This window comes from Siphateles boraxobius, unplaced genomic scaffold (genome assembly GCF_051911475.1).
Source record: "Siphateles boraxobius isolate OS27281-9 unplaced genomic scaffold, OSU_SipBor_1 48, whole genome shotgun sequence".
Classification (NCBI taxonomy): Eukaryota; Metazoa; Chordata; class Actinopteri; order Cypriniformes; family Leuciscidae; genus Siphateles; species Siphateles boraxobius.
Window position 1 is genome coordinate 1,709,628 of NW_027509119.1, and position 25,480 is coordinate 1,735,107.

The 25,480-nt window shown below is 40.6% G+C and overlaps 1 protein-coding gene across 1 annotated transcript; it reads left to right on the plus strand.

The window, feature by feature from the left end:
• The first annotated feature begins 141 nt into the window (after nucleotides 1–141).
• On the plus strand, nucleotides 142–23,629 carry LOC143710595 (polyunsaturated fatty acid 5-lipoxygenase-like). Its single transcript, XM_077201564.1, has 10 exons — nucleotides 142–214; nucleotides 356–528; nucleotides 701–835; nucleotides 16,701–16,904; nucleotides 17,152–17,238; nucleotides 17,590–17,759; nucleotides 17,885–17,997; nucleotides 20,831–20,949; nucleotides 21,056–21,226; nucleotides 23,358–23,629. Exons 2-10 carry the CDS (start codon nucleotides 364–366, stop codon nucleotides 23,535–23,537), a joined length of 1,344 nt encoding a protein of 447 aa, XP_077057679.1. The 5' UTR covers nucleotides 142–214; nucleotides 356–363; the 3' UTR covers nucleotides 23,538–23,629.
• Nucleotides 23,630–25,480: the final 1,851 nt, after the last annotated feature.

Here is a 25,480-nt window from a genome sequence, read left to right on the forward strand (position 1 = left end):
CCACAGTCCTTGTTGATTTGTTACTGAGATTTTCCTCAGTTCTCCAGAATGAAATTTGTGCAAATAGTGTTCATGTCTATAATTATACTGTATGCACTCTTTTTCAGGATTGGGGAATCATATCTTGACCGACTTAAAGGTTTAATTCATTCCTGGAAAGACGTGGCTGATTTTGAAAAAATATTGGGAAATTTTAATATCAACACTCTACTAGGTTTGTTTATTCATTTAAACAAATACTATACATCTCCCCCAAAAAAGTCTATTGTTGTGAGAAACCAAGCAGAGACACTTTTATTCATACCTGTAAATCCTTTGACTGTTGACTCAATTTTCCCCTTTGAAATCTGGACAGAGAACGTGATGCAAGACTGGAGTAAGGATTACATGTTCGGCTATCAGTTTTTGAATGGCTGCAATCCTGTCATGATCAGGAAGTGCATGGAAATACCAGACAAATTTCCAGTCACACATGAGATGGTGAAGGGCTTTCTGAAGAAAGGAGTCACACTACAAGAGGAGTTAATGGTCAGAAACATTAAGATATAAATCACTTGAACAGTCGGTCAGTTATCAAATTCAAGACTTACTTGCGTATTCTGACATCCTACACATAATTTAGTTTACATAACTCAAATCCATGTTATTTTAAACCATGAACTATTAGTTCTAAACTTTGCACCTGTGTACATGTTTACAGGCCGGAAACATCTACATAGTGGATTATGAAATACTGAACGGAGTTCCAGCATCCAGCGATCAGGTGTATTTGACTGCACCCCTCTGCCTGCTGTACAAGAACAGATTGGACCAAATTGTGCCAATTGCCATTCAGGTATCTGTCCCATATATAACCAGTATAGATACCTAAAGGCACCGGGATGGCGGTGCCGCCGGCTTTGGCCCTTTCATCGTTTCTCGCAGCTATATATATATATATATATATATATGTGTGTAAATGTGTATGTGTATATACACACACACTGTTTAAAAGCAAAAAATATTTGTCAAACCTCATTTAAAAACAGTCTGTCGGTGCCATCTTTTGGACATTCATCATATTGCATTGGTTTTCATTTCTTGTCCTCAAACAGAGCACTAATCTGTTTGTTACTCATGCTACATTGATTAAAAAAGAAAAATCAAATGTGTTTTTAGTGGTAGTATTATTTTATACAGAAATAAATTATTTATAATTCAGATGAGAATAAAGTTAGTGTTAGTTAAAATTTTAAGGAAAACAAATATATTGATATTTGCGCAGCACACAAAAAAGAAACTCAGTTAACAATATAATGCCTATAAAAATTAAAAATATGGAGTTTTAATATTTTTAACATATGATACAGTTAAGCAACCTCGCATGACGAGTGCTCTTTCCTGAATACCATCACGATTGAAACTGTGACATTGATTTGATACAACTGTTCAATAAACAATTGCAATTAAGTCACTTACATTTTAGATGCAATATTGACTTTTTTGTTCTGTTTCAGCAGTGAAAATTGTTAAAGATCACAGCAGAACCATCGCGCATCTCACAGCAAGGTGTTTTCTCATTTCTGAACGATTCAGAATTTTGAACGAATCGGTTGACTCAAATATTCAATTATCAATCCATAAACCTCTGTCTCATTCATGAATAGGCTTGTTCGACTTGAACCGGCGCTGCACAGACCGATCGGTTGATGTCATCAAAGTACCGCGAGAGCGATTAGAGATCAACGGCTCCTTATGCTTTTGAATCGCTCTCGCGGTACTTTGATGTCATCAACCGATCGGTCTGTGCAGCGCCGGTTCAAGTCGAACAAGCCTGGCGACTTAGTTGTTCGAATGCGTCGTTTGAACGAATGAATCAATGAATAGCTCATGAAGACGGTTGCCTGGCGACACCTAAAGGCGGGTTAGTGTTATGTTTAACCCCCACTGTCGATTTGATTAATCAAATTTCATTAATCACGAGAGTAAAGAGCTGACTGAAAAGATGATGACAGAATATTTTGTGTAAAAGCGCCTATTTAAGCGAATCTGTCACTGTACTCTTTTGCTGTTGAGTTTTCCATGAAGAATAATAGGCAATTGAACTCACAATTCAAGCAATCGGCCCCCGAAATGGCACTCATTTTAAAATGAAACAAAAAAGTTCACGGCTGCACGGGCATTCATAACTGTCCGCGTCCACAGCGAGGGAGATGGTTCTCACTGCGGAACATGAAATCCGTGGGGAGGAGTCGGATCCAGATCCAACTCCTCCCACCTTACATACACCTAAACCTAGCCAACTCCGCCCCCTGATCCCTAAACACACCCCTCATCCCTAAACCCAACCCTAATCCTACCCATCTCCACCCCTTGGATCTTGATCCGACTCCTCCCCGTGGATCTCATGTACTGCATTGAGGTGCTACTGGAGCGAGGAGCGAGCAGAACAGAGCGAACGTTTTTTAGTTCATTCATACCAAAGAGTATAGAAGAACAAGAGGCGAAACTCTGATGCTTTTTTGGGAACAGCCACTAGGTGGCGCTTCGGTACCGCGGCTGACATTTTGGGGTGAAAATTCCAACTGGAGTCACTAGACAACAGCACAGATAACAGTTTTTTGAGGTATTTTTTTCTTGCTTTATTGAGTATTTCCATTGTATGCAACTTTACACATTTACTACTATTATTAGTTACCAACTCCACTAGGCCTGAAATATATTTTGTACGTTTTAATCCCCTGGATCATGCTACAAACATGATCATGTTATAGAACACAATGGACAGTGGCTGTGTTTTTTTGTTGACATAGTCTTGCTTTTAACGGTCATTAATATAAGATAGTACTGCAAAAACAAACAAAAACAACAGTTGACTGTAAAGTTATTCTATTGCTGTTGTATATATTTATTGTCCAACATTCCAATTATCTGATATAGCATGTCCTTTACTTCATTTTATATGTTGGTATTAATTCAGTGTTTATACTGATTATACTTTCACTTTTATATTAGCGATCGCTGGTGTCACACGTTGATTAATCGGGATTCGGGGGGAATATATTTATTTATAAATACAATAGGCCTACCTGAGTTTTATGTACTATTTTGATACCAATTTAGACACAAGAGGGCAGTATAGCCCTATGTATGTTTTTTTTGTTTTTGTTTAACCAAATAGCATTAAATAGACTGTTTTTAACTTTTTCATACTTCTTGAGTTGAAAAAACAGAATAAAATGGGTTTAGTTCTAATATTTGTATAATTTTATATAAAAATAAATGGTGTATGATTACATTTTTAGAAGATATGAGACGTTTCCTTATTCTTTTTTGGACTTGCCTTTAAACCCTCGTCATAGCAAAACCGTTTAAGATATTCAATATCCGTTCACAATTTAGCATCTTAAATGTATTTTCATCATGTTGAAAAAGTTTGGTGTGAATAAAATAAATCACTTAGGAGGAGTAGCTAAAAACTGAAAAAAAGAGTCTGAAATATCAAAAAAAATCCACATTCAGACCAAAATAGCTGATTTGCTATTGGGCTGGCTTAAAATTTAGATTACGAGAGTTGTTCAGGCCCGATGAGATCTATATAAGTTTCATATTATTACATGCAAGTGTGTTTGATTTATGGACCAAGTTTTCAGACCAAGTTTATGGACCAAGTTAATTTAATTAATAAACTAATTATATAAAACTATTGTCGATGCAAGACAAAAAAAGTGGTTCTAAACCTTTACTTTATTAATAAAAATTATTTATAAAATACAAGGCTTAAGACATTTATTTTCCTTAAATGCAGGCAAAAGCAACCAGTCATTAACGGGTTAATCTAAACTATCACCCTACAAGCCCCCCTCCCCACACACACACACTCTCACACACACATACACACACAGACACAGAGAGAGGGGGAGAGAAAATACTCCAAAACAATCCACAATCAAACCAAAGTATCTGACTTCCTGTTGGTCGGAGCTAATGACTGTTAATTAGAAAGTTGTCCGGCTTGACGAGAACAATATACGTGCCGAGTTTTGTAACTGTAAGTAAAACGGACAAAGTTAAAACAGACATTTTGTTTCTCTATTCTCGCCATAAATTCGTTTCCTCGCCACGGCCAAACCGTTTGAGATATCAAAAATCCATCCGCAATTTAGCATCCTCAATGTCTTGACTTCATGCGGACCGAGTTTGGTGGCGATTGAATGAATTGCCTTGGAGGAGAAGTTAAAATTCCAGAGCAAGCGAAGAGACCCCCAGAAGAGGCCCCCCCTCCCCCTCTCCACACAGACACACACACACACAGATTGGCAGGGGACACTCTCTCTGTCAGAGAGAGGGAGAGAAAATGCTCAGAATCCACATTCAAACCAAAATATCTGACTTCATGCTGGTGGGAACTAATGACTGTAAATTAGAAAGTTGTTCGGCTTGACGAGAACAATATACACGCCAAGTTTTTTAACTGTAGGTAAAACTAACTAAGTTATAACACACTTTATGTGTCCTTTTTTAGTCATAAATTCATTTCCTTGCCATGGCCAAACCGTTCGAGATATTAAAAATCCATCCGCAATTTAGCATCCTCAATGTTTTGACTTCACGCTGACCGAGTTTGGTGACAATTGAATGAATTGCCTTGGAGGAGAAGTTAAAATTCCAGAGCAAGCGTTCTCCAAACAACCCATAATAGCCGACTTCCTGTTGGGCTGGCGTAAAACTTGACACAGGGAAAGTTGTTTGGCCCGATGAGATCTATATGTGTACCGAGTTTCATATTATTACATGCAAGTGTGTTTGATATATGGACAAGTGTTCAAACCCCATTCCAGGGGGCGCTGTCGAGCCCCCCTGCCACTCCCGGGTACCAGCTTCAGCACGGCCCTGATGGCCGCGGGTTCTGACCCGTGTGCAAAGTTTCAAGAGTTTTCGAGCACGTTAAGGGCCCCAAAAGTGCCAAAAAGGTAGTAAAATAATAAGTCGGAAGAATAATAATAATAATCCTAAGGAAAACAATAGGGCCTTCGCCTTTTCAAGGCTTGGGCCCTAAATATATATATATATATATATATATATATATATATATATATATATATATATATAGCTGCGAGCAGCAACTAAAGGCCCAAGCCGGTGGCACCACCACCCCGGTGCTTGGGCCCTTCATCGCTGCTCGCAGCTATATTTATATATATATATATATATATATATATATACAAATGGTTTATCTAGCCCCCCTCCCCCCTCACACACACACACATACACACACAGAGAGACATAGACACACAGAGAGAGAGAAAATTACCACATTCAAACAAAAATATCTGACTTCCTGTCGGTCGGAGCTAATGACTGTAAATTAGAAAGTTTTCCGGCTTGATGAGAACAATATACGTACAGAGTTTTGTTACTGTGGGTAAAACTAACCCCCCTACTTTTGTCAAAAGAATTTGGAAAGTGACACACTTCCTGCTGCCAGTAGGTGGCGCTATAACTTTGACTCACAATAGTTGCATCCATCTGATTGGCCTCTTACCCCGAACACACTGCTGAAGTTTCATCAAGATCAGTTAATGTATGCAGAAGTTTTCGTGTTTCTCTTTTCTCGCCATAAATTTGTTTCCTTGCCACGGCCAAACCGTTCGAGATATCAAAAATCCGTCCACAATTTAGCATCCTCAATGTTTTGACTTCATGCACACCGAGTTTGCTGATGATCGGATGCAATCTCTAGGAGAAGTATTTCAAATTCCAAACCATGCGTTTTCCAAACAACCCATAATAGCCGACTTCCTGTTGGGCTGGCGTAAAACTTAGAGCACGAAAGTTGTTCGGCTCGATGAGATCTATATGTGTACAGAGTTTCATATTAATTCATGCAAGCGTGTTTGATATATGGACCAAGTTTTCAAACCCCGTTCCAGGGGGCGCTGTTGAGCCCCCCTGCCACGCCCGAGTACCATCTTCAGCCCGTCCCTGATGGCCGCGGGTTCTGACCTGTGTGCAAAGTTTCATGAGTTTTCAAGCACGTTAAGGGCCCCAAAAGCCCCCGAAACCTTGAAAAACAAGAATAAAAGCAAATCTCACGCACACACACACAGAGATGTAGAGGCAGAGACAGAGAGAGACAGAGAGGGAGAGAAAATGCTTGTAAAATCCACATTCAAACCAAAATATCTGACTTCCTGCGGATGATCTGACGGTTTTAGAAGATTAACAACCCGAAAGTAAAAAACAAACCCGGCCTCTATTTGAGACCGGCTTTTATTTACCCAAACCTGCAGCCACACCAGGCGTGTAAAAGAGACAGGCGTCTATTTGGGACTCGGCTATTATTTGAAGTTTTACGGTATATAACAAATATATATATATATATATTATATTATATATATAATATTTATAGAAACAGAATATTACTTGCTTTTCCTGATTAGAATGCTACCTTGAAAAACAATCATTTCAATTAATTCTCACCCAACAGAGAAAAACCCCTGCCCTCCCCTCCCCTCACAGGATTGTCCTCAAACAGAGCACTAATCTGTTCATTTTTAAGTTACACATTCTACATTGATTAAAAAAGAAACATCAAAAGTATTTTTAGTCAGAGTGTTATTTTATACAGAAATAAATTATTTGTAATTTTGCAGCAAAGAGCAGCAACAGGAGTCAAATTTCATTAATTACGAGAGTGAAGAGCTGACTGAAAAGATGATGACGGAATATTTTGTGTAAAAGTGCCTTTACTTTCACTTTTATATTAGCGATTTAAAAGCCCCCGTTGGTGTCACACGTCGATTAACCGTCGGGAAAATATCCTCACAGCCACATACCTAATATATTAGGGCTGTGAAAAGATTAATCGCGATTAATCGCATCCAAAATAAAAGTTTGTTTACATAATATATGTGTGTGCACTTTGTATGATTATTTTGTATATATAAATACACACACATGTATTATACATTTAAGAAAAAAACAATTATTTATATATAAAATATTTATATATAATATAAATTATATATAAATATATACAGTATATACATGCATATATTTCTTAACTATATATACATGCATGTGTGTGTATTTATATATATATATACAAAATAATTATACACAGTGCACACACATATATTATGTAAACAAACTTTAATTTTGGATGCGATTAATCGCGATTAATCTTTTCACAGCCCTAATTTTTATATAAATACAATAGGCATACCTGATAAAAAAGTTTTATGTACTATGTTTATATAATTTTGTACACAAGAGGGAAGTATAGCCCTATGTATGATTTTTTTTTTGTTTAACCAAATAGCACTAAATAGCCTGTTTTAAACTTTTTCATACAACTTGAATTGAAAAAATAGAATTAAATTAGTTTAGTTCTAATATTTGTATAATTTTATATAAAAATGAATGGTGTATAATTACATTTTTAGAAGATATGAGACGTTTCCTGATTGTTTTTTTGACATAATCCCTCGCCATAGCAAAACCGTTTGAGATATTCAATATCCGTTAACAATTTAGCATCTTTAATGTATTTTCATCATGTTGAAAAAGTTTGGTGGGAATAAAATAAACCACTTAAGAGGAGTGAGTAAAAATGTAGAGGCTGGTTTTGCAAAACATCCACATTCAGACCAAAATAGCCGACTTCCTGTTGGGCTGGCTTAAAGTAACCCGATGAGATCTATATGTGTACCGAGTTTCATATTATTACATGCAACGGTGTTTGATTTATGGACCAAATTTTCAGACCAAGTTTATGGACCAAGTAAATTTAATTAATAAACTAATTATATAAAACTATTGTCAATGCACTACAATTAAACTGGTTATATGCGCCTTTACTTTATAAAAAAAAAAAACTTATTTCAAAAATACAAGGCTTAAGACATTTATTTTCTTTTTTTAATGCAGGCCAAACCACACAGCAGTGAAATGGTTAATTTAGCCCCCGTCCCCCTCCCCCTACACACACACACACACACACACAGCCACAGACACAGACACAGAGACGTAGGCTCAGAGAGAAATGACCACATTCAAACAAAAATATCTGACTTTCTGTTGGTCCGAGCTAATGGCTGTAAATTAGAAAGTTATCCGGCTTGAAGAGTACAATATACGTACTCAGTTTTGTTACCGTAGATAAAATTACCCCCCCCCCCCCCCCATTTTTGACTAAAGGTGGCGCTACTGAGCCCTCACCACGCCCGTTTCTGAAACTTTGCACATGTGTACTGGCTAATAAATGTGATGTGTCTGTCGAGTTTCATGCAATTTCAAGCATGCTAAGAGTCTCAAAAGCATCAAACAAGAATATTAAAGTTTGATTTGTTGCCATGGCAACAGTATTTAAGATATCAATAATCTTTTCACAGGCCTACATCTGGCATGTGTTTACATTATACACCTAAAGTTTGAAGCAAATCGGGTAAAAATTAGAGGGTGATTTCAAAGCATTTTGAAAGTGACACACTTCCTGCTGCCAGTTGTTGGCGCTTTAACTTTGATTCACAATAGTCACATCCATGTTATCGGCCTCTTACAACGAACACTGCTGAAGTTTCATCAAGATCAGTTAATGTATGCTGAAGTTATAACACACTTTCTGTTTCACATTTCTCGCCATTATTTCGTTTCCTCGCCACGGCCAAACCGTTCGAGGTATCAAAAATCTGCTGGCAATTTTTCATCCTCATTGTCTTGACTTCACGCTGACTGAGTTTCGTGTCATCTCGATCAATTCTCTAGGAGGAGTACTTTAACTTACATTGCATGTGTTTTCCAAACAACCCTAAATAGCCGACTTCCTGTTGGGCTGGCATAAAACTTAGAGCACGAAAGTTGTTCGCCCCGATGAGATCTATAAGTGTACCGAGTTTCATATTATTACATGCTACCGTGTTTGATTTATGTACCAAGTTTTCGGACCACGATCCAGGGGGTGCTGTCGAGCCCCCCTGCCTCGCCCGGGTATCAGCTTCAGCACGGCCCTGATGGCCGCGGGTTCTGACCTGTGTGCAAAGTTTCAAGAGTTTGAGCACGTTAAGGGCCCCAAAAGTGCCAAAAAGGTAGTAAAATAATAATTTTCCTAAGGAAAACAATAGGGCAGGGCTATTCAATTAGCTTCATTCGAGGGCCGGATTATTAAATCAAAAAGTTGAGGTGGGCCGATGGGTTTAGCTTATTTATTGAAACATAACAGTATCAATAAGTAAGCTAAAGTAAACATAAAAGTATTGTATTTACTTGGAAATGTGGTACCCAACAGCATGCAGATTTATCAGACCATAATAAATAACTTACAGCTATGTACAAATATATGAATTATACAAGAGCATAGCTATTGGTAAGAATTATTTTATTAATAATTATTATAGGCTTAAATTAAATTATTCTGACAGTGAGACTTCGTAACCATAGGTAAAACCATGCATGGCTAATCACTCACTACCACTGTATAATAAATGCCTAAACAGGTAAAAACTATACACACAATTAATTATATATTTCTCTAGCCCCCTAATAAATCTTTAGAATGCAATATAAATGACTACATAGTATTCTATATAAATATTCCACGTTTCTGCCCAAACCATGGTAAATTACTACAGTACATTAATGGTAAATGTTTGTAAGGCTGGTGATTAGGGATGTAGTCTTCTAACTTCGTTCATGGCACAATGTTTCTGCTATTTAGGCCTACCTCATCAGTCGTGTTGGGAATGTTGAGGCTGTTTCATCCGATTTAAAACTAGTTAAAATCATTGAGTGATTTGTGGTTTGTAACAGAGAGATGTGTCAGGTTGAAACGCTTCTCACTGGATGTCGCAATGCTGTTTAATAATAGTGTCCGTGACCGGGAGTAAACGCAACTCCTTTAAGCTTGCGTTCTGTTTAAGCTTGCGTTCTGTTATCTTCGCCTTTTCAAGGCTTGGGCCCTAATTATCCTTAGGAAAACAATAGGGCTCTGTGCACTTTCAGGGCTTGGGCCCTAATAATAATAATAACTAGAATGTACATTTCCAGAAGAAAATGTGAAGTGGTGCTTGCAGTGGCAAAACTCGCCACTCGGTTGCTAGGGTGTGGTACATGATTGCATACTAGGCAACAAACATGTCTGTACTATGTTCTGGTGCTGAGATATGGCTTATTCATGTTGTTCAGGTGGTTGCTAGGGCATTGCTAAGGTGTTCTGAGTGGTTGCTAGGGTGTTTTGGGTGGTTGCTAGGGTATTCTGGGTGGTTGCTAGGGTGTTCTGGTTGGTTGCTAGGGTATTTTGGGTGGTTGCTAGGGCATTGCTAGGGTGTTCTGGGTGGTTGCTAGGTGGTTGCTAGGGTGTTCTGGGTGGTTGCTATGGTGTTGCTAGGCGGTTGCTAGGGTATTCTGGGTGGTTGCTAGGGCGTTGCTAGGCGGTTGCTAGGGTATTCTGGGTGGTTGCTAGGGCGTTGCTAGGGCGTTGCTAGGCGGTTGCTAGGGTGTTCTGGGTGGTTGCCTGGGTGTTGCTAGGCGGTTGCTAGGGTATTCTGGATGGTTGCCAGGGTGTTGCTAGGCGGTTGCTAGGGTGTTTTGGGTGGTTGCTAGGGTGTTGCTAGGTGGTTGCTAGGGTGTTCTGAGTGGTTGCTAGGGTGTTGCTAGGCGGTAGCTAGGGTATCCTGGGTGGTTGCTAGGCGGTTGCTAGGGTGTTCTGGGTGGTTGCTAGGGCGTTGCTAGGCAGTTGCTAGGGTGTTCTGGGTGGTTGCTAGGGTGTTGCTAGGGTAATTTGGGTGGTTGCTATGGTGTTACTAGGTGGTTGGTAGTTGTCAAAGATGGTTACTGTTGAGTTTGTAGCATTTTATTGGCATGATTTAGCACTTAGCTAATCAATATTAGCATGTAGCTATTCACTGCTAGCATGTTTAGCATGTAGCAAGTCCTGTTTGCTAGCATGAGTAAAAAGAGCCAACCCCCATCTCTATACGATGTTTTGATGCAGAGATATAGGTCTTGCAAAACGGTTGCTAGGGTACTATGTTTGGTTGCTAGGGAGTGGCTTGGCAGCTGCCAATCATGAAGCTCCAAAGTCAATGTGAATGTATAAACCAACCCCCATCTCTATACGATGTTTTGATGCAGAGATATAGGTCTTGCAAAATGGTTGCTAGGGTACTCTGTTTGGTTGCTAGGGAGTGGCTTGGCAGCTGCCAATCATGAAACTCCAAAGGCTGCTTGTCAGTATGAATGATATAAACCAACTCCCATGCCTCTGTGACATTCAGAATGGAAGATATCCCTCTTTGGATTTTGGTTGCTAAGGTGCTCGACAATGGTTGCTAGGGCGTGGCTAGGAAGTGTTGAGGTGATTCATGATTGGCTGTTTGCTGCCCTGAGTCAAACGAGACCACCCTCATGTTTCTATGACAATTCAGTCCACAGATATCCCTTCGATCTCTTTCAATGGAAGTCTATGGGAGTTGTTGCTAAGGTGCTCTAAATGGTTGCTAGGGGGGGCTTGATAGCTTCACAATGATCCTGAGAGACTGATTGGTTGTCTGAGTAAAATGAGCCTGCCCCTTTGTCTCTACGACACTGTGATCCAGAGTTATGTTCAATATAAAAGCGGTTTCTATGGTGTAGGACGGCCCATTTCATGGGCCGTCCTACACCATAGTAAGTCAATGGGGAAACTTTGGGCAGCTCCTGCCCCCCAGGGGTGCAACTTTTACCCCATTGTGTGGTATGTTCTTACAGAGTCTGTCAGCCTCTTCAAATGTGGTAAATTACACGTTTCTGCGACATCCTCGTTCCGAGCTACGACTCGTCAAAGTTTGACGCAATGTTAAGTCTATGGGATTTTTCGGCCGGTTTTTCGCCCCTGGGGCGAACATCGTACCCCCGATCCCTTATAAAAGTCATAGCACACCATTCCCGAACAGGCCGCACGTTTTGACGCCTCATTCGTGGGTCTGTGACAAAAACTGCGGGAGGAGTAGCGCGTCAAAAAGTGGCCAGAAGAATAAGAATAAGAAGAATAAGAATAACTAGAATGTACATTTCCAGAAGAAAATGTGAAGTGGTGCTTGCAGTGGCAAAACTCGCCACTCGGTTGCTAGGGTGTGGTACATGATTGCATACTAGGCAACAAACATGTCTGTACTATGTTCTGGTGCTGAGATATGGCTTATTCATGTTGTTCAGGTGGTTGCTAGGGCATTGCTAAGGTGTTCTGAGTGGTTGCTAGGGTGTTTTGGGTGGTTGCTAGGGTATTCTGGGTGGTTGCTAGGGTGTTCTGGTTGGTTGCTAGGGTATTTTGGGTGGTTGCTAGGGCATTGCTAGGGTGTTCTGGGTGGTTGCTAGGTGGTTGCTAGGGTGTTCTGGGTGGTTGCTATGGTGTTGCTAGGCGGTTGCTAGGGTATTCTGGGTGGTTGCTAGGGCATTGCTAGGCGGTTGCTAGGGTATTCTGGGTGGTTGCTAGGGCGTTGCTAGGCGGTTGCTAGGGTGTTCTGGGTGGTTGCCTGGGTGTTGCTAGGCGGTTGCTAGGGTATTCTGGATGGTTGCCAGGGTGTTGCTAGGCGGTTGCTAGGGTGTTTTGGGTGGTTGCTAGGGTGTTGCTAGGCGGTTGCTAGGGTGTTCTGGGTGGTTGCTAGGGTGTTGCTAGGCGGTTGCTAGGGTATTCTGGATGGTTGCCAGGGTGTTGCTAGGCGGTTGCTAGGGTGTTTTGGGTGGTTGCTATGGTGTTGCTAGGCGGTTGCTAGGGTATTCTGGGTGGTTGCTAGGGCGTTGCTAGGCGGTTGCTAGGGTATTCTGGGTGGTTGCTAGGGCGTTGCTAGGGCGTTGCTAGGCGGTTGCTAGGGTGTTCTGGGTGGTTGCCTGGGTGTTGCTAGGCGGTTGCTAGGGTATTCTGGATGGTTGCCAGGGTGTTGCTAGGCGGTTGCTAGGGTGTTTTGGGTGGTTGCTAGGGTGTTGCTAGGTGGTTGCTAGGGTGTTCTGAGTGGTTGCTAGGGTGTTGCTAGGCGGTAGCTAGGGTATCCTGGGTGGTTGCTAGGCGGTTGCTAGGGTGTTCTGGGTGGTTGCTAGGGCGTTGCTAGGCAGTTGCTAGGGTGTTCTGGGTGGTTGCTAGGGTGTTGCTAGGGTAATTTGGGTGGTTGCTATGGTGTTACTAGGTGGTTGGTAGTTGTCAAAGATGGTTACTGTTGAGTTTGTAGCATTTTATTGGCATGATTTAGCACTTAGCTAATCAATATTAGCATGTAGCTATTCACTGCTAGCATGTTTAGCATGTAGCAAGTCCTGTTTGCTAGCATGAGTAAAAAGAGCCAACCCCCATCTCTATACGATGTTTTGATGCAGAGATATAGGTCTTGCAAAACGGTTGCTAGGGTACTATGTTTGGTTGCTAGGGAGTGGCTTGGCAGCTGCCAATCATGAAGCTCCAAAGTCAATGTGAATGTATAAACCAACCCCCAACTCTATACGATGTTTTGATGCAGAGATATAGGTCTTGCAAAATGGTTGCTAGGGTACTCTGTTTGGTTGCTAGGGAGTGGCTTGGCAGCTGCCAATCATGAAACTCCAAAGGCTGCTTGTCAGTATGAATGATATAAACCAACTCCCATGCCTCTGTGACATTCAGAATGGAAGATATCCCTCTTTGGATTTTGGTTGCTAAGGTGCTCGACAATGGTTGCTAGGGCGTGGCTAGGAAGTGTTGAGGTGATTCATGATTGGCTGTTTGCTGCCCCGAGTCAAACGAGACCACCCTCATGTTTCTATGACAATTCAGTCCAGAGATATCCCTTCGATCTCTTTCAATGGAAGTCTATGGGAGTTGTTGCTAAGGTGCTCTAAATGGTTGCTAGGGCGTGGCTTGATAGCTTCACAATGATCCTGAGAGACTGATTGGTTGTCTGAGTAAAATGAGCCCGCCCCTTTGTCTCTACGACACTGTGATCCAGAGTTATGTTCAATATAAAAGCGGTTTCTATGGTGTAGGACGGCCCATTTCATGGGCCGTCCTACACCATAGTAAGTCAATGGGGAAACTTTGGGCAGCTCCTGCCCCCCAGGGGTACAACTTTTACCCCATTGTGTGGTATGTTCTTGCAGAGTCTGTCAGCCTCTTCAAATGTGGTAAATTACACGTTTCTGCGACATCCTCGTTCCGAGCTACGACTCGTCAAAGTTTGACGCAATGTTAAGTCTATGGGATTTTTCGGCCAGTTTTTCGCCCCTGGGGCGAACATCGTACCCCCGATCCCTTATAAAAGTCATAGCACACCATTCCCGAACAGGCCGCACGTTTTGACGCCTCATTCGTGGGTCTGTGACAAAAACTGCGGGAGGAGTAGCTCGTCAAAAAGTGGCCAGAAGAATAAGAATAAGAAGAATAAGAATAACTAGAATGTACATTTCCAGAAGAAAATGTGAAGTGGTGCTTGCAGTGGCAAAACTCGCCACTCGGTTGCTAGGGTGTGGTACATGATTGCATACTAGGCAACAAACATGTCTGTACTATGTTCTGGTGCTGAGATATGGCTTATTCATGTTGTTCAGGTGGTTGCTAGGGCATTGCTAAGGTGTTCTGAGTGGTTGCTAGGGTGTTTTGGGTGGTTGCTAGGGTATTCTGGGTGGTTGCTAGGGTGTTCTGGTTGGTTGCTAGGGTATTTTGGGTGTTGCTAGGGCATTGCTAGGGTGTTCTGGGTGGTTGCTAGGTGGTTGCTAGGGTGTTCTGGGTGGTTGCTATGGTGTTGCTAGGCGGTTGCTAGGGTATTCTGGGTGGTTGCTAGGGCGTTGCTAGGCGGTTGCTAGGGTATTCTGGGTGGTTGCTAGGGCGTTGCTAGGCGGTTGCTAGGGTGTTCTGGGTGGTTGCCTGGGTGTTGCTAGGCGGTTGCTAGGGTATTCTGGATGGTTGCCAGGGTGTTGCTAGGCGGTTGCTAGGGTGTTTTGGGTGGTTGCTAGGGTGTTGCTAGGTGGTTGCTAGGGTGTTCTGAGTGGTTGCTAGGGTGTTGCTAGGCGGTTGCTAGGGTATCCTGGGTGGTTGCTAGGCGGTTGCTAGGGTGTTCTGGGTGGTTGCTAGGGCGTTGCTAGGCAGTTGCTAGGGTGTTCTGGGTGGTTGCTAGGGTGTTGCTAGGGTAATTTGGGTGGTTGCTATGGTGTTACTAGGTGGTTGGTAGTTGTCAAAGATGGTTACTGTTGAGTTTGTAGCATTTTATTGGCATGATTTAGCACTTAGCTAATCAATATTAGCATGTAGCTATTCACTGCTAGCATGTTTAGCATGTAGCAAGTCCTGTTTGCTAGCATGAGTAAAAAGAGCCAACCCCCATCTCTATACGATGTTTTGATGCAGAGATATAGGTCTTGCAAAACGGTTGCTAGGGTACTATGTTTGGTTGCTAGGGAGTGGCTTGGCAGCTGCCAATCATGAAGCTCCAAAGTCAATGTGAATGTATAAACCAACCCCCATCTCTATACAATGTTTTGATGCAGAGATATAGGTCTTGCAAAATGGTTGCTAGGGTACTCTGTTTGGTTGCTAGGGAGTGGCTTGGCAGCTGCCAATCATGAAACTCCAAAGGCTGCTTGTCAGTATGAATGATATAAACCAACTCCCATGCCTCTGTGACATTCAGAATGGAAGATATCCCTCTTTGGATTTTGGTTGCTAAGGTGCTCGACAATGGTTGCTAGGGCGTGGCTAGGAAGTGTTGAGGTGATTCATGATTGGCTGTTTGCTGCCCCGAGTCAAACGAGACCACCCTCATGTTTCTATGACAATTCAGTCCAGAGATATCCCTTCGATCTCTTTCAATGGAAGTCTATGGGAGTTGTTGCTAAGGTGCTCTAAATGGTTGCTAGGGCGTGGCTTGATAGCTTCACAATGATCCTGAGAGACTGATTGGTTGTCTGAGTAAAATGAGCCCGCCCCTTTGTCTCTACGACACTGTGATCCAGAGTTATGTTCAATATAAAAGCGGTTTCTATGGTGTAGGACGGCCCATTTCATGGGCCGTCCTACACCATAGTAAGTCAATGGGGAAACTTTGGGCAGCTCCTGCCCCCCAGGGGTGCAACTTTTACCCCATTGTGTGGTATGTTCTTACAGAGTCTGTCAGCCTCTTCAAATGTGGTAAATTACCGTTTCTGCGACATCCTCGTTCCGAGCTACGACTCGTCAAAGTTTGACGCAATGTTAAGTCTATGGGATTTTTCGGCCGGTTTTTCGCCCCTGGGGCGAACATCGTACCCCCGATCCCTTATAAAAGTCATAGCACACCATTCCCGAACAGGCCGCACGTTTTGACGCCTCATTCGTGGGTCTGTGACAAAAACTGCGGGAGGAGTAGCGCGTCAAAAAGTGGCCAGAAGAATAAGAATAAGAAGAATAAGAATAATAAGTATGTGAGATAACAATAGTGTTGATTTGTCATAGGCAAGCACCACTAATAAGTATGTGAGATAACAATAGTGTTGCTTTGCCATAGGCAAGCACCACTAATAAGTATGTGAGATAACAATAGTGTTGCTTTGCCATAGGCAAGCACGTTGCTTTGCCATAGGCAAGCACCACTAATAATCCTTAGGAAAACAATAGGGCCTTCGCCTTTTCAAGCCTTGAGCCCTAAAAATAAAAGTGTGAAGTATAAAAAGTGTAAAAGTGTTTTGCTGTAAATGTATTTACCGAAGTAAAAATATCCTGTTTGGCTTTATTATATCTGATTCAGCTCAGTCAAAACCCAGGGGAAAAGAGCCCAATCTTTCTCCCGAGTGATAATGAATATGATTGGATGCTTGCCAAGATGTGGGTGAAATCTGCCGACTTCATTGTCCACCAGTTGGTCACGCACCTTCTCAGGACACATCTGATATCAGAGGTTTTTGACATTGCCATGTACAGACAGCTCCCTGCAGTCCATCCTGTATACAAGGTACATGTCTTTCAATATACAGTCATGATATTTAGATTCAGGGGTAAAAACTGAGATTGTAGTTTCACATATGTAAATTTTTTGATGAAGGGTTGCTGGTTTTCATATCCTTGCCTTTTTGTCATCCATGGTTTAATGTTAACCAAAAACCTCCAGGGAATGACATGGAAACCACTTTTGCTGTTTCAGGTTATGCTTTTAAATCTGTTTTTATGATCTAATGCACATGTTTAAATGCTTCTTACAGTTACTGAAACCTCATGTTCGTTTCACACCTGCAATCAATGCAGCGGCTCGTGGAAATCTCATCAATGATGACGGGATCATCACCATGGTAGCTTTACACCTAATTTAATATATCCACACATAAACAGCATTGCTAGGATTCAAAGCGATTCTATTCATAATTGATTATTTAGTTTTTGTCTGGCAAACCATAATTTCTGTCCTTGACATAGTTTTAAAGACGTACACACAGTGTTAACAAACCTTCATGATGGCCTGAGCAATTACCTGACTTTCTGGCTTGTGATATTCTGTCTTTTTGCTGAATGCTCTTACTTCTATTTCACAAACTGGTGTTTGCTTAAACTGGCACACCTAATAGTTCATAAATTTCAAAAAGTCAACGAGTACGCTAAATAATATTTAGGCAAAACATTAACTGAATTATTGGTATCCACAGATTAGTAGCCTCAGTGGAGATGGGATGGCTGAAGTGATTAAACGTGGCATGGAGACTTTATCCTACGAGTCCCTGTGCTTCCCTGCAGACATAGACGCTCGAGGAATGAAAGATACACCAAAGTACTATTATAGAGATGATGGCATGATGATCTGGGATGCAATACACAAGTAGGTGTTGCAACAGTTCAGATCCTGTACTACTAGTGCAGAAGTACAAATTAGTCCACATACACTCCAATAAAAAGTTACTTTCAATAATTTGTTGATTTGTCATCTTTCTGATCTTCCTGTAGTTTTGTGTCTGCTGTGGTCAAAATCTACTATGACAGCGATGAGACCGTTCAAAGAGATGAGGAGATACAAGGATTTGTTGAGGATTGTCACTCTGGCATGAAAAAATCTCAAAGTAAGAACAGGTTTAACTTATCAAAGGCCCTATTAAGGCTCTCTGTGAGCCTCCTTGCAAGATGTCCTGAGCATGGGGCGTTGTTAGGCCTCCACTTCATTTAGAGAGTTACATTTAGAGAGTCGTCATACTGAGGCCTCCGCTCCTAGAGCTTGTTTAGCCGATAAGGTAGTATGCTAGGTCAGTAAGCCCTCTGGGAGCCTCCTTGGCTATTGACCTCAGTGTGGAGTGTTGTTAGGCCTCCTCTCATTATGAGAGTCATTGTATTGAGGCCTTCACTCTGCAAAACTTCACGGGTCAGTTAGACTGAGTTTTTAGCTCTTTCTGAGCTTTCTCTGTACTGCTGATGGGTTAGAGAGTTCCTAGGCCTCTTTATTGAGGTCTCCACTCTTCCGGGCTGTTAGGCTCTCTGGAGGCATCTTGGGATGCTGGCCTGAATATGGTGTGGTGAATATGGGGGTGGTGATGGCGCAGTGGATAAGACACATGCCTTTGGTGTGAGAGACCCAGGTTCGAATCCACTGTGAGACAGCAATGTGTCCCTGAGCACGACACTTAACCCCTAGTTGCTCCAGAGGCGTGCGACCTCTGACATATATAGCAATTGTAAGTCGCTTTGGATAAAAGCGTCAGATAAACATAAAAATGTAAATGTAAAATGTAAATGAATATGGACGTAGTTAGGCTTTCTCTCTTTAGAGTCATCCTGTTGAGGCCTCCGTTCTTGAGAAGCTCTGGTCTATGATTGTATTGATGGTGTAGACCTTAGGGATGAGGACTCCTTTGACTTAGCTCAGGCAATAGAGTGCTCATCCCTTCAGCATGGCGGCATGGGTATTCCGTTCCCCATAATGCTGTCTAGGGGACACAGCACAAGTTCCCTTCCGAAAGGGAACGACTCAGGTTACGCATGTAAGCATGGTTCAAGCATGAGAACAAGACGCCGCTTCCCTTTGCCATGCTTCAGGTATTCCTGCACACTTCTCCTTTAGACAAGAAGTGGATGGCGGAATTTTACAAGGTGCCCTTTTATACTCACAATCACAACAGTGGTGACGTCATAGGCTGCCGCCTGCCAATGTCAAGTTCATTGTCATGTTTAGACTCCGGTCACCGGTCACGCTGGAGGCATTCCCCATAGCGCCCTCTAGGGGACGCAGCGTCTCATTCCTCTTCTCAGGGAACCATGGTTACATGCGTAACCTGAGACGTTTTCTTGTATGCGCAGGTTGTTTACTCATTTAACTCGTGTCCACGAGAAATAGATGTCGTCCCCTCAACATATGAAGTCGTAGCCACAAGAAAAAATATATCATTCCGTTAACATAGGATCTTGAGGCCACGACTTTAAAGTAAAACTGAAGCCTACCCCACTCATTCGGCACAAATCCAAATGTTTCATTTTAAATAAGCGTATCTGTTTAGAACGATTAAATTTGATTTTGTTTCCGTTTCTGGCTTTGTTCCTGTCAAAGTTTTGTTCTTTTCCAGTTTTCATTCCTTGAACCAGTTCAGAGCCCTGCTTAAATTAAAATGTCCAATAATTTACTCAAGTAAATGAAATTGAGTAAATGTACTTTACACACCTCTGCATGCGCTCTCAGCCGGATTAAAACACCAGGGGTCTCGTTTATAAAACTGTGCATAAGATCCTTAGCCTACTAAAAGTCTGCATGCGCCCGAAAGCCAAAACTGGCATATGCAAAAAATATTCAGATTAATAAAACTTGAATGCAAACCTTGTTGTGCATTATTTGCACGAAACTATTTTCTCAGACAATCTGCTATTATCATAATAAGCAATTATCTCTGTAGTTAAAACGTTAAAACACAGCATTCCAGAGGAAAAGTGTTCAAAAGCATTGCATTCACAACAAATATTTTTATTTATTGAATATAATTTTTTTTGTAACTTCTCAATAATGATTTCATGTAGTTTAAGTGTCTAACTCCATTAATGATAATGGCATATTTAATCTAAATGACTGTCAAATAGTCTTTATCATTCCATAAACTGTATAAGCACACCATAGCAACCATATAGAGTACCCTAGTAACCATACAAACACATGAATAAGTTATATCTCAGCACCAGAACATCGTACAGACATGGTTGTTGGCTCGTATACAATCATGTACAACACCCTAGCAATTGAGTTGCAACTGCAAGCACCACTTACATTTTATTCAGGAAATGTACATTCTAGTTTAAACTGTTATTGTGAACATGCACTGTATTTATGATTGAGAATCATAATGAAGATTTATGGTTTTACTTCATCTGCCGTTAGATAGGCTATATATGCATAGGTTTCACTTAACGGCCCAACACACTTGCTGGCGCGGACATTTAAGAATGGATGGATATTTGCTTCAAGTGATAGTCTTGGTGAGTGCAATTATATTTGTATAGTATTTTTTTCTGTCTAAAAATGACCAACAAGATATTTAACTCCAGCTCACCATCGGTGTTGCCAAACTGATCCATCTCCAAAACGTTCGTACGCATGGGTCAGATTTTGCGTGCAGGTGCGCAAATTTTCCCGTCAAGTTTGTTCTTATAAATCACAACTTATGCGTCGGAAGGCGTACGCCTCTTTCAGGGCCTGTTTTGTGCGTACGCAACGGTTATAAACGAGGCCCCATGTGTAAATGTGAAAGTGTCTCCATTAACTACTTGTGATCCAATCAACCAAAACGCAACTTAATACCAGGTGTAAACAGGGCCAAAATGTCAGTGTTGGTCTGTGTAAGCACGCATGATTGTTTGTATTCTTGTATATTCTATATGCATCTTTGTGTGTTTCAAGTCACCCTTAAATGTGTGAACAAGTTAAATGCGTACTGTCACTGTTTCCAGACTCTCTGAAAACTCGAGAGGAGTTAATCAAGTACCTGACCAGTGTGATATTCATATCTTCAGCACAACATGCTGCTGTCAACTTTGGACAGGTGAGATTTAACACTACATTATACAACAAGAGCATCAAAAATTGCTAGGTAACATTATGGATAACATCTATAAGCTAATATCTGTGAGTAAACTTTTATGTTGCAGTTTGACTGGTATGGCTGGATCCCCAACAGTCCTTCCACCATGCGCAAGCCGCCTCCCGAACAGAAGGGCAAAGTGGATATGAAGTATATAATGGAGAGTCTGCCTGATCGTGTATGTTCCAGCAAGGCTCTAGGAACAGTTTGGACCCTCAGTCAGTTCGAGACGAACGAGGTTTGATGTCTGATTGGATAGAGAACATGGCAGCAGTCTAGTCTAAATCACTGTGAAAAAGAATTAACCTGTTACTAGCTGGGGGTACAGTATGTACAGTCAGGCCCGGTTCTACGGGGGTGCTTGAGGGTGCTAAGCACCCTCAAACAAAAGTGAAAGCACCCTCAGATGAAATTTTTAATAGCCCACATGTAAACGAGATTTTACCGACAATAGAAACAACGGATTTCACACACATACATATACACAAAATAAATCCATTAACATGATTTTTCAAATCAGAAATTATTTCATAACGCTTTATGCATTATGTTTAATGCATTTGATTGGTTGTGTGTCCTTTCGCGATCGTGATTCACATAGGTGAAGCTGTCTCTTTAATTGCCCACTTTGCTTGCGTGTGTGCGTCCCGCTCAGGAAATTCGTTAGCTGACTTTCTGAGACGGGGCTTTAGGTAGCCTAAAAATATTAATAGTCCATTGTTAATCATGGACATACGAAATTGGCTCAAGCAAGATATAAATGTAAAGGACAAAAACTCGTACAGGGCATCCCCCCCCCCCCCCCCCATTTAAACCGTGCAGTAAATCACTAAATGCACGTGCCATGGTCTGAACTATAGGGTAACACCACAGTATAGGCTAACGTTATGCGTGGCATGTTTTTGTTTTGTTTTCTGCAAAGTGAGGGACATAGGCTACTCGATCATGCCAGATCGTATATCGTTTAACATAAAAGCAATTACAATATTGTCGTAGACAATAGGTGTCGCTCAGCCCTATTTTGAGGTACTATTTTCAGACTGATAACAACTGCGAGCCATTTCCTATGTATATGTAAGCACCCTCACTATTTTCAGAAGCACCCTCAGTGATTTGGTTCTAGAACCGGGCCTGTGTACTGTATTCATCAAAGTATGAGTTTTAAAAAAATAGGCCAAAGATGATTTTTTTTAATTATGTTGGCTCAAAATCTTCTTATTGTTGTAGATTGTTTGCTTGCTACAGTGTATGTGTTCTACAGCACTGCCAACGTACAAGTATTTTCAGTCAGGTAGTGCAATTAATTTAACTGACCCTTCGCTAAGTCACATTTTAAGAAGTCATCATGTTTGGGGAGTAAGAGAATATTTATCTATTCACTTGCTCTGATCTGTTATAGTCCAGGATACAGTAAATCATAATAATAACTGCTGTTCATTGCACACCGCAATTTTAGTCTGCATGCAAAGAAGAGGGCAGCAAAAAACTGAGAATGAAACGTCTACTAGTACATTAAATATAATGTGCCACATTCTCTTTTATATCCACACATTTTAAAATTCAAAACGGTGTTGAATAAGTAATTCATATGTGACAAATTACATTTTCCGCAATGTATTCTGTAGTGCAATACATTTCTTCCAATCCTAACCGACAAGCTTTTGCTCTTCTATAATGTCAGTAAATGGACGTCCTGTGTGTTTGGATATATTTAAACTAATGATCTAAAAGTTATAGAAGAGATGATTTATCTTGTTTCTGGAGAACATATAACAGTGACAATTAATTTATTTGTTGATAAAGGTCACAGACGAGATAGTAAGAAAACAGTTCCCAGTATTGTGATTTATGTAGTAGTAAAATTAGTAAGAGTTCTGATCACTCACACTAATGTTATCAGCTCTCTGTAACACATTTCCAACTCCAACTTAAAAACTGTACAAGTCATAACTCATTATTTAAAATCTTGACTTAAAAAAAATAGTTGAATCTTGTACAACTTATAAAATTAATCTAAAATTGGTTAAATTAATGGAAAAATATATGACTTATTGATCATATAATTTTTCACAGTGTTGTAATCGGCTTCTCTCTGTTCAAGTGAATGTAAAAAGCATTTGCACTAATTCTGATCTCTGCTGATCTTCTTAATCATGTTACCGCATTATTTTACAAGTTCTTTAAAGAAACACGACAAATAAAAATGATTTGCAATGTCAGACGAATCCACAATTCCTTTGTTAGTTTTATAAGCTTGTCTGAATGATTGACAGTAACCAAGGGGGCGGAGCTTAGAGAAGGGTCAGTTTACCTTGTAAAAATAAAGAAAGATGTTGCTCTGCTTTCTGAATAACTTCATTTTTCCCCAGCTGTTCTTAGGCACGTATCCAGAGATGTGCTTCACAGAGCAACCAGTGAAGGAAGCCATAAAGACTTTCTACAAGGAACTAGAAGAGGTGACCAACATCATCAAGAGACGTAATGAGGGATTAGCATTGCCTTATTGTTATTTGTCCCCAGACAAAATCCCCAACAGTGTTGCAATTTGAGAAAATATTTTGCCAGGCCTATATATAATGTTTATGGCCAATGAGTGCTTGACATATAAGAGAGAAGAACAACTTTACTTAAGTATTGTAAAACACAGCATTAAGCCTTTTGAGGTGATTTATAGAAATTATGTCTCATTAACTCTTTTTGTATTTGACTCTGTTGCTGGGAAGTAAGGGATATTACTTTGTAATGTCATCTGTGCATGTATGTATCTTATCTGAGGGGTGATTGTGGGTCTGGTTCACGCCAGGAAAGCAAAACAGTTTATTTGGCTATGCTTTAAAGAGCTAAGCTTGTGTTATAATCCATTTATTATTGTCTTTCTTTTCTTTAATCATATAAACTTGCATATTTATATATCCATACTGTGGTATTCATTTACTCATCTTTTGATTAATTTATTCATATTCTTTATTGCTCCGTTGATCTATTGTTTGTAGTCTATTTTAGATAATCATTTGACTTATTTTTTACCTTACAGTTATATTGAGATCTTACATCTATATTCATTTTGCGTTGATTATCTTGTATACAAATGCAAGATGTTTCATGAATGCTGTAAAGGAAATGTTTTGAGATTGTGAACATCTCTGACAGCACTACAAATAGTTGTTACATTTGCTCTTTTCCGCTGAGAGCTCTAATAAATAAGAACGAATTAAGAAGGTTGTATATTACATCTCTTATTGAGATATTGATTTCTTTGTGATCTTATGACAACTGTTTTATTTCAATAACTTTTCTGTGAACAAATACAATAATTGAATTTACTGCTGGATGAGTGGGATGAAACTTGTGTATTTCTTTATGTAACTTGAATAAAATAATGTTTTACACCTTGTGAAAAAGTACAATTAAGTGTATTGATTGCACTTGATATCCAAAACAAACAAAAAACACATTTAAAGGTTATTATTCAGGTTATACAATTGAATAGAGACTTTTGTGGAGATATTGAATATAATTAATTCATATAATTAATAATTAATTAATAACCTCAACTGGTATAGAATGATGCTAGCAGCACCAATGAGTAAGGAGCTCGATATGGGACAGATTTAGAATCAATCATAGACTGTAAAAAAAGATGGACGACGCCCCTTCGTTCTCTTCCATTGGCGAGAAGTGAAGCCGCCATTGTCCCGATATGGCACTTACATCATGGGACTTGAGTCTGCGCAGTTGCGATTTCGGGACCAGACATGCGCAGTAGTGAGCAAGAAGTAAAGCCGTGAAATCAACGTCCCGCTCTGGTCCCGCACTCACTCTCGCTGAATCAATGGTAAGCACGCGCCTCTGCTGCAGAACAAACCATTATGTCGGTGTGAAATAATTAATTATAGAAATTTAGATATTAAATTTAAAGCTCCAATCTCCTCAGTCCTCCAAAGATCCCCAAAAAAAGTCCGTTGTTGCTTAAGTGACTACTTCGCTCAGAGAACCTGTCAATCACAGCTGTCAATCATGTACGTCACAGCGCCGGTTTTATAGCATCAAATAACTAACGAAAAACAAACATTTTAAAAACAAACCTTTGAAATTACATCAGCGTGATGAAAACTACAGTAAATGACAGAAACTATCTTTGGAAAAAAGATATGTGAAGTGTAATTTAATTGTTTAGTTGGTCTCACGTCCCATTGAATAACATGAGGGGGCGGGGTTTATGAGCTATACCAGGACCGGTCACCGGGGGGCGATCGAGGCGCTTTGGCTTCACTTTTCAGGGCTTGTGCGGCACCCTTGGAATCAATATGCGGATTTGGAGTAGAATAAATGGTAAAACTTTAGAATAAGGTTCCTTCGTTAATGAATAACTACACAGGAACAAATGAGTAACACATATTAACAATCTAGTAACTAATATTAACTAACAAGAAGCTCTGATTAACTAATTAGTAAGTAATAGCACTAGGCTTGGGCGGTATCCAAATTTTGA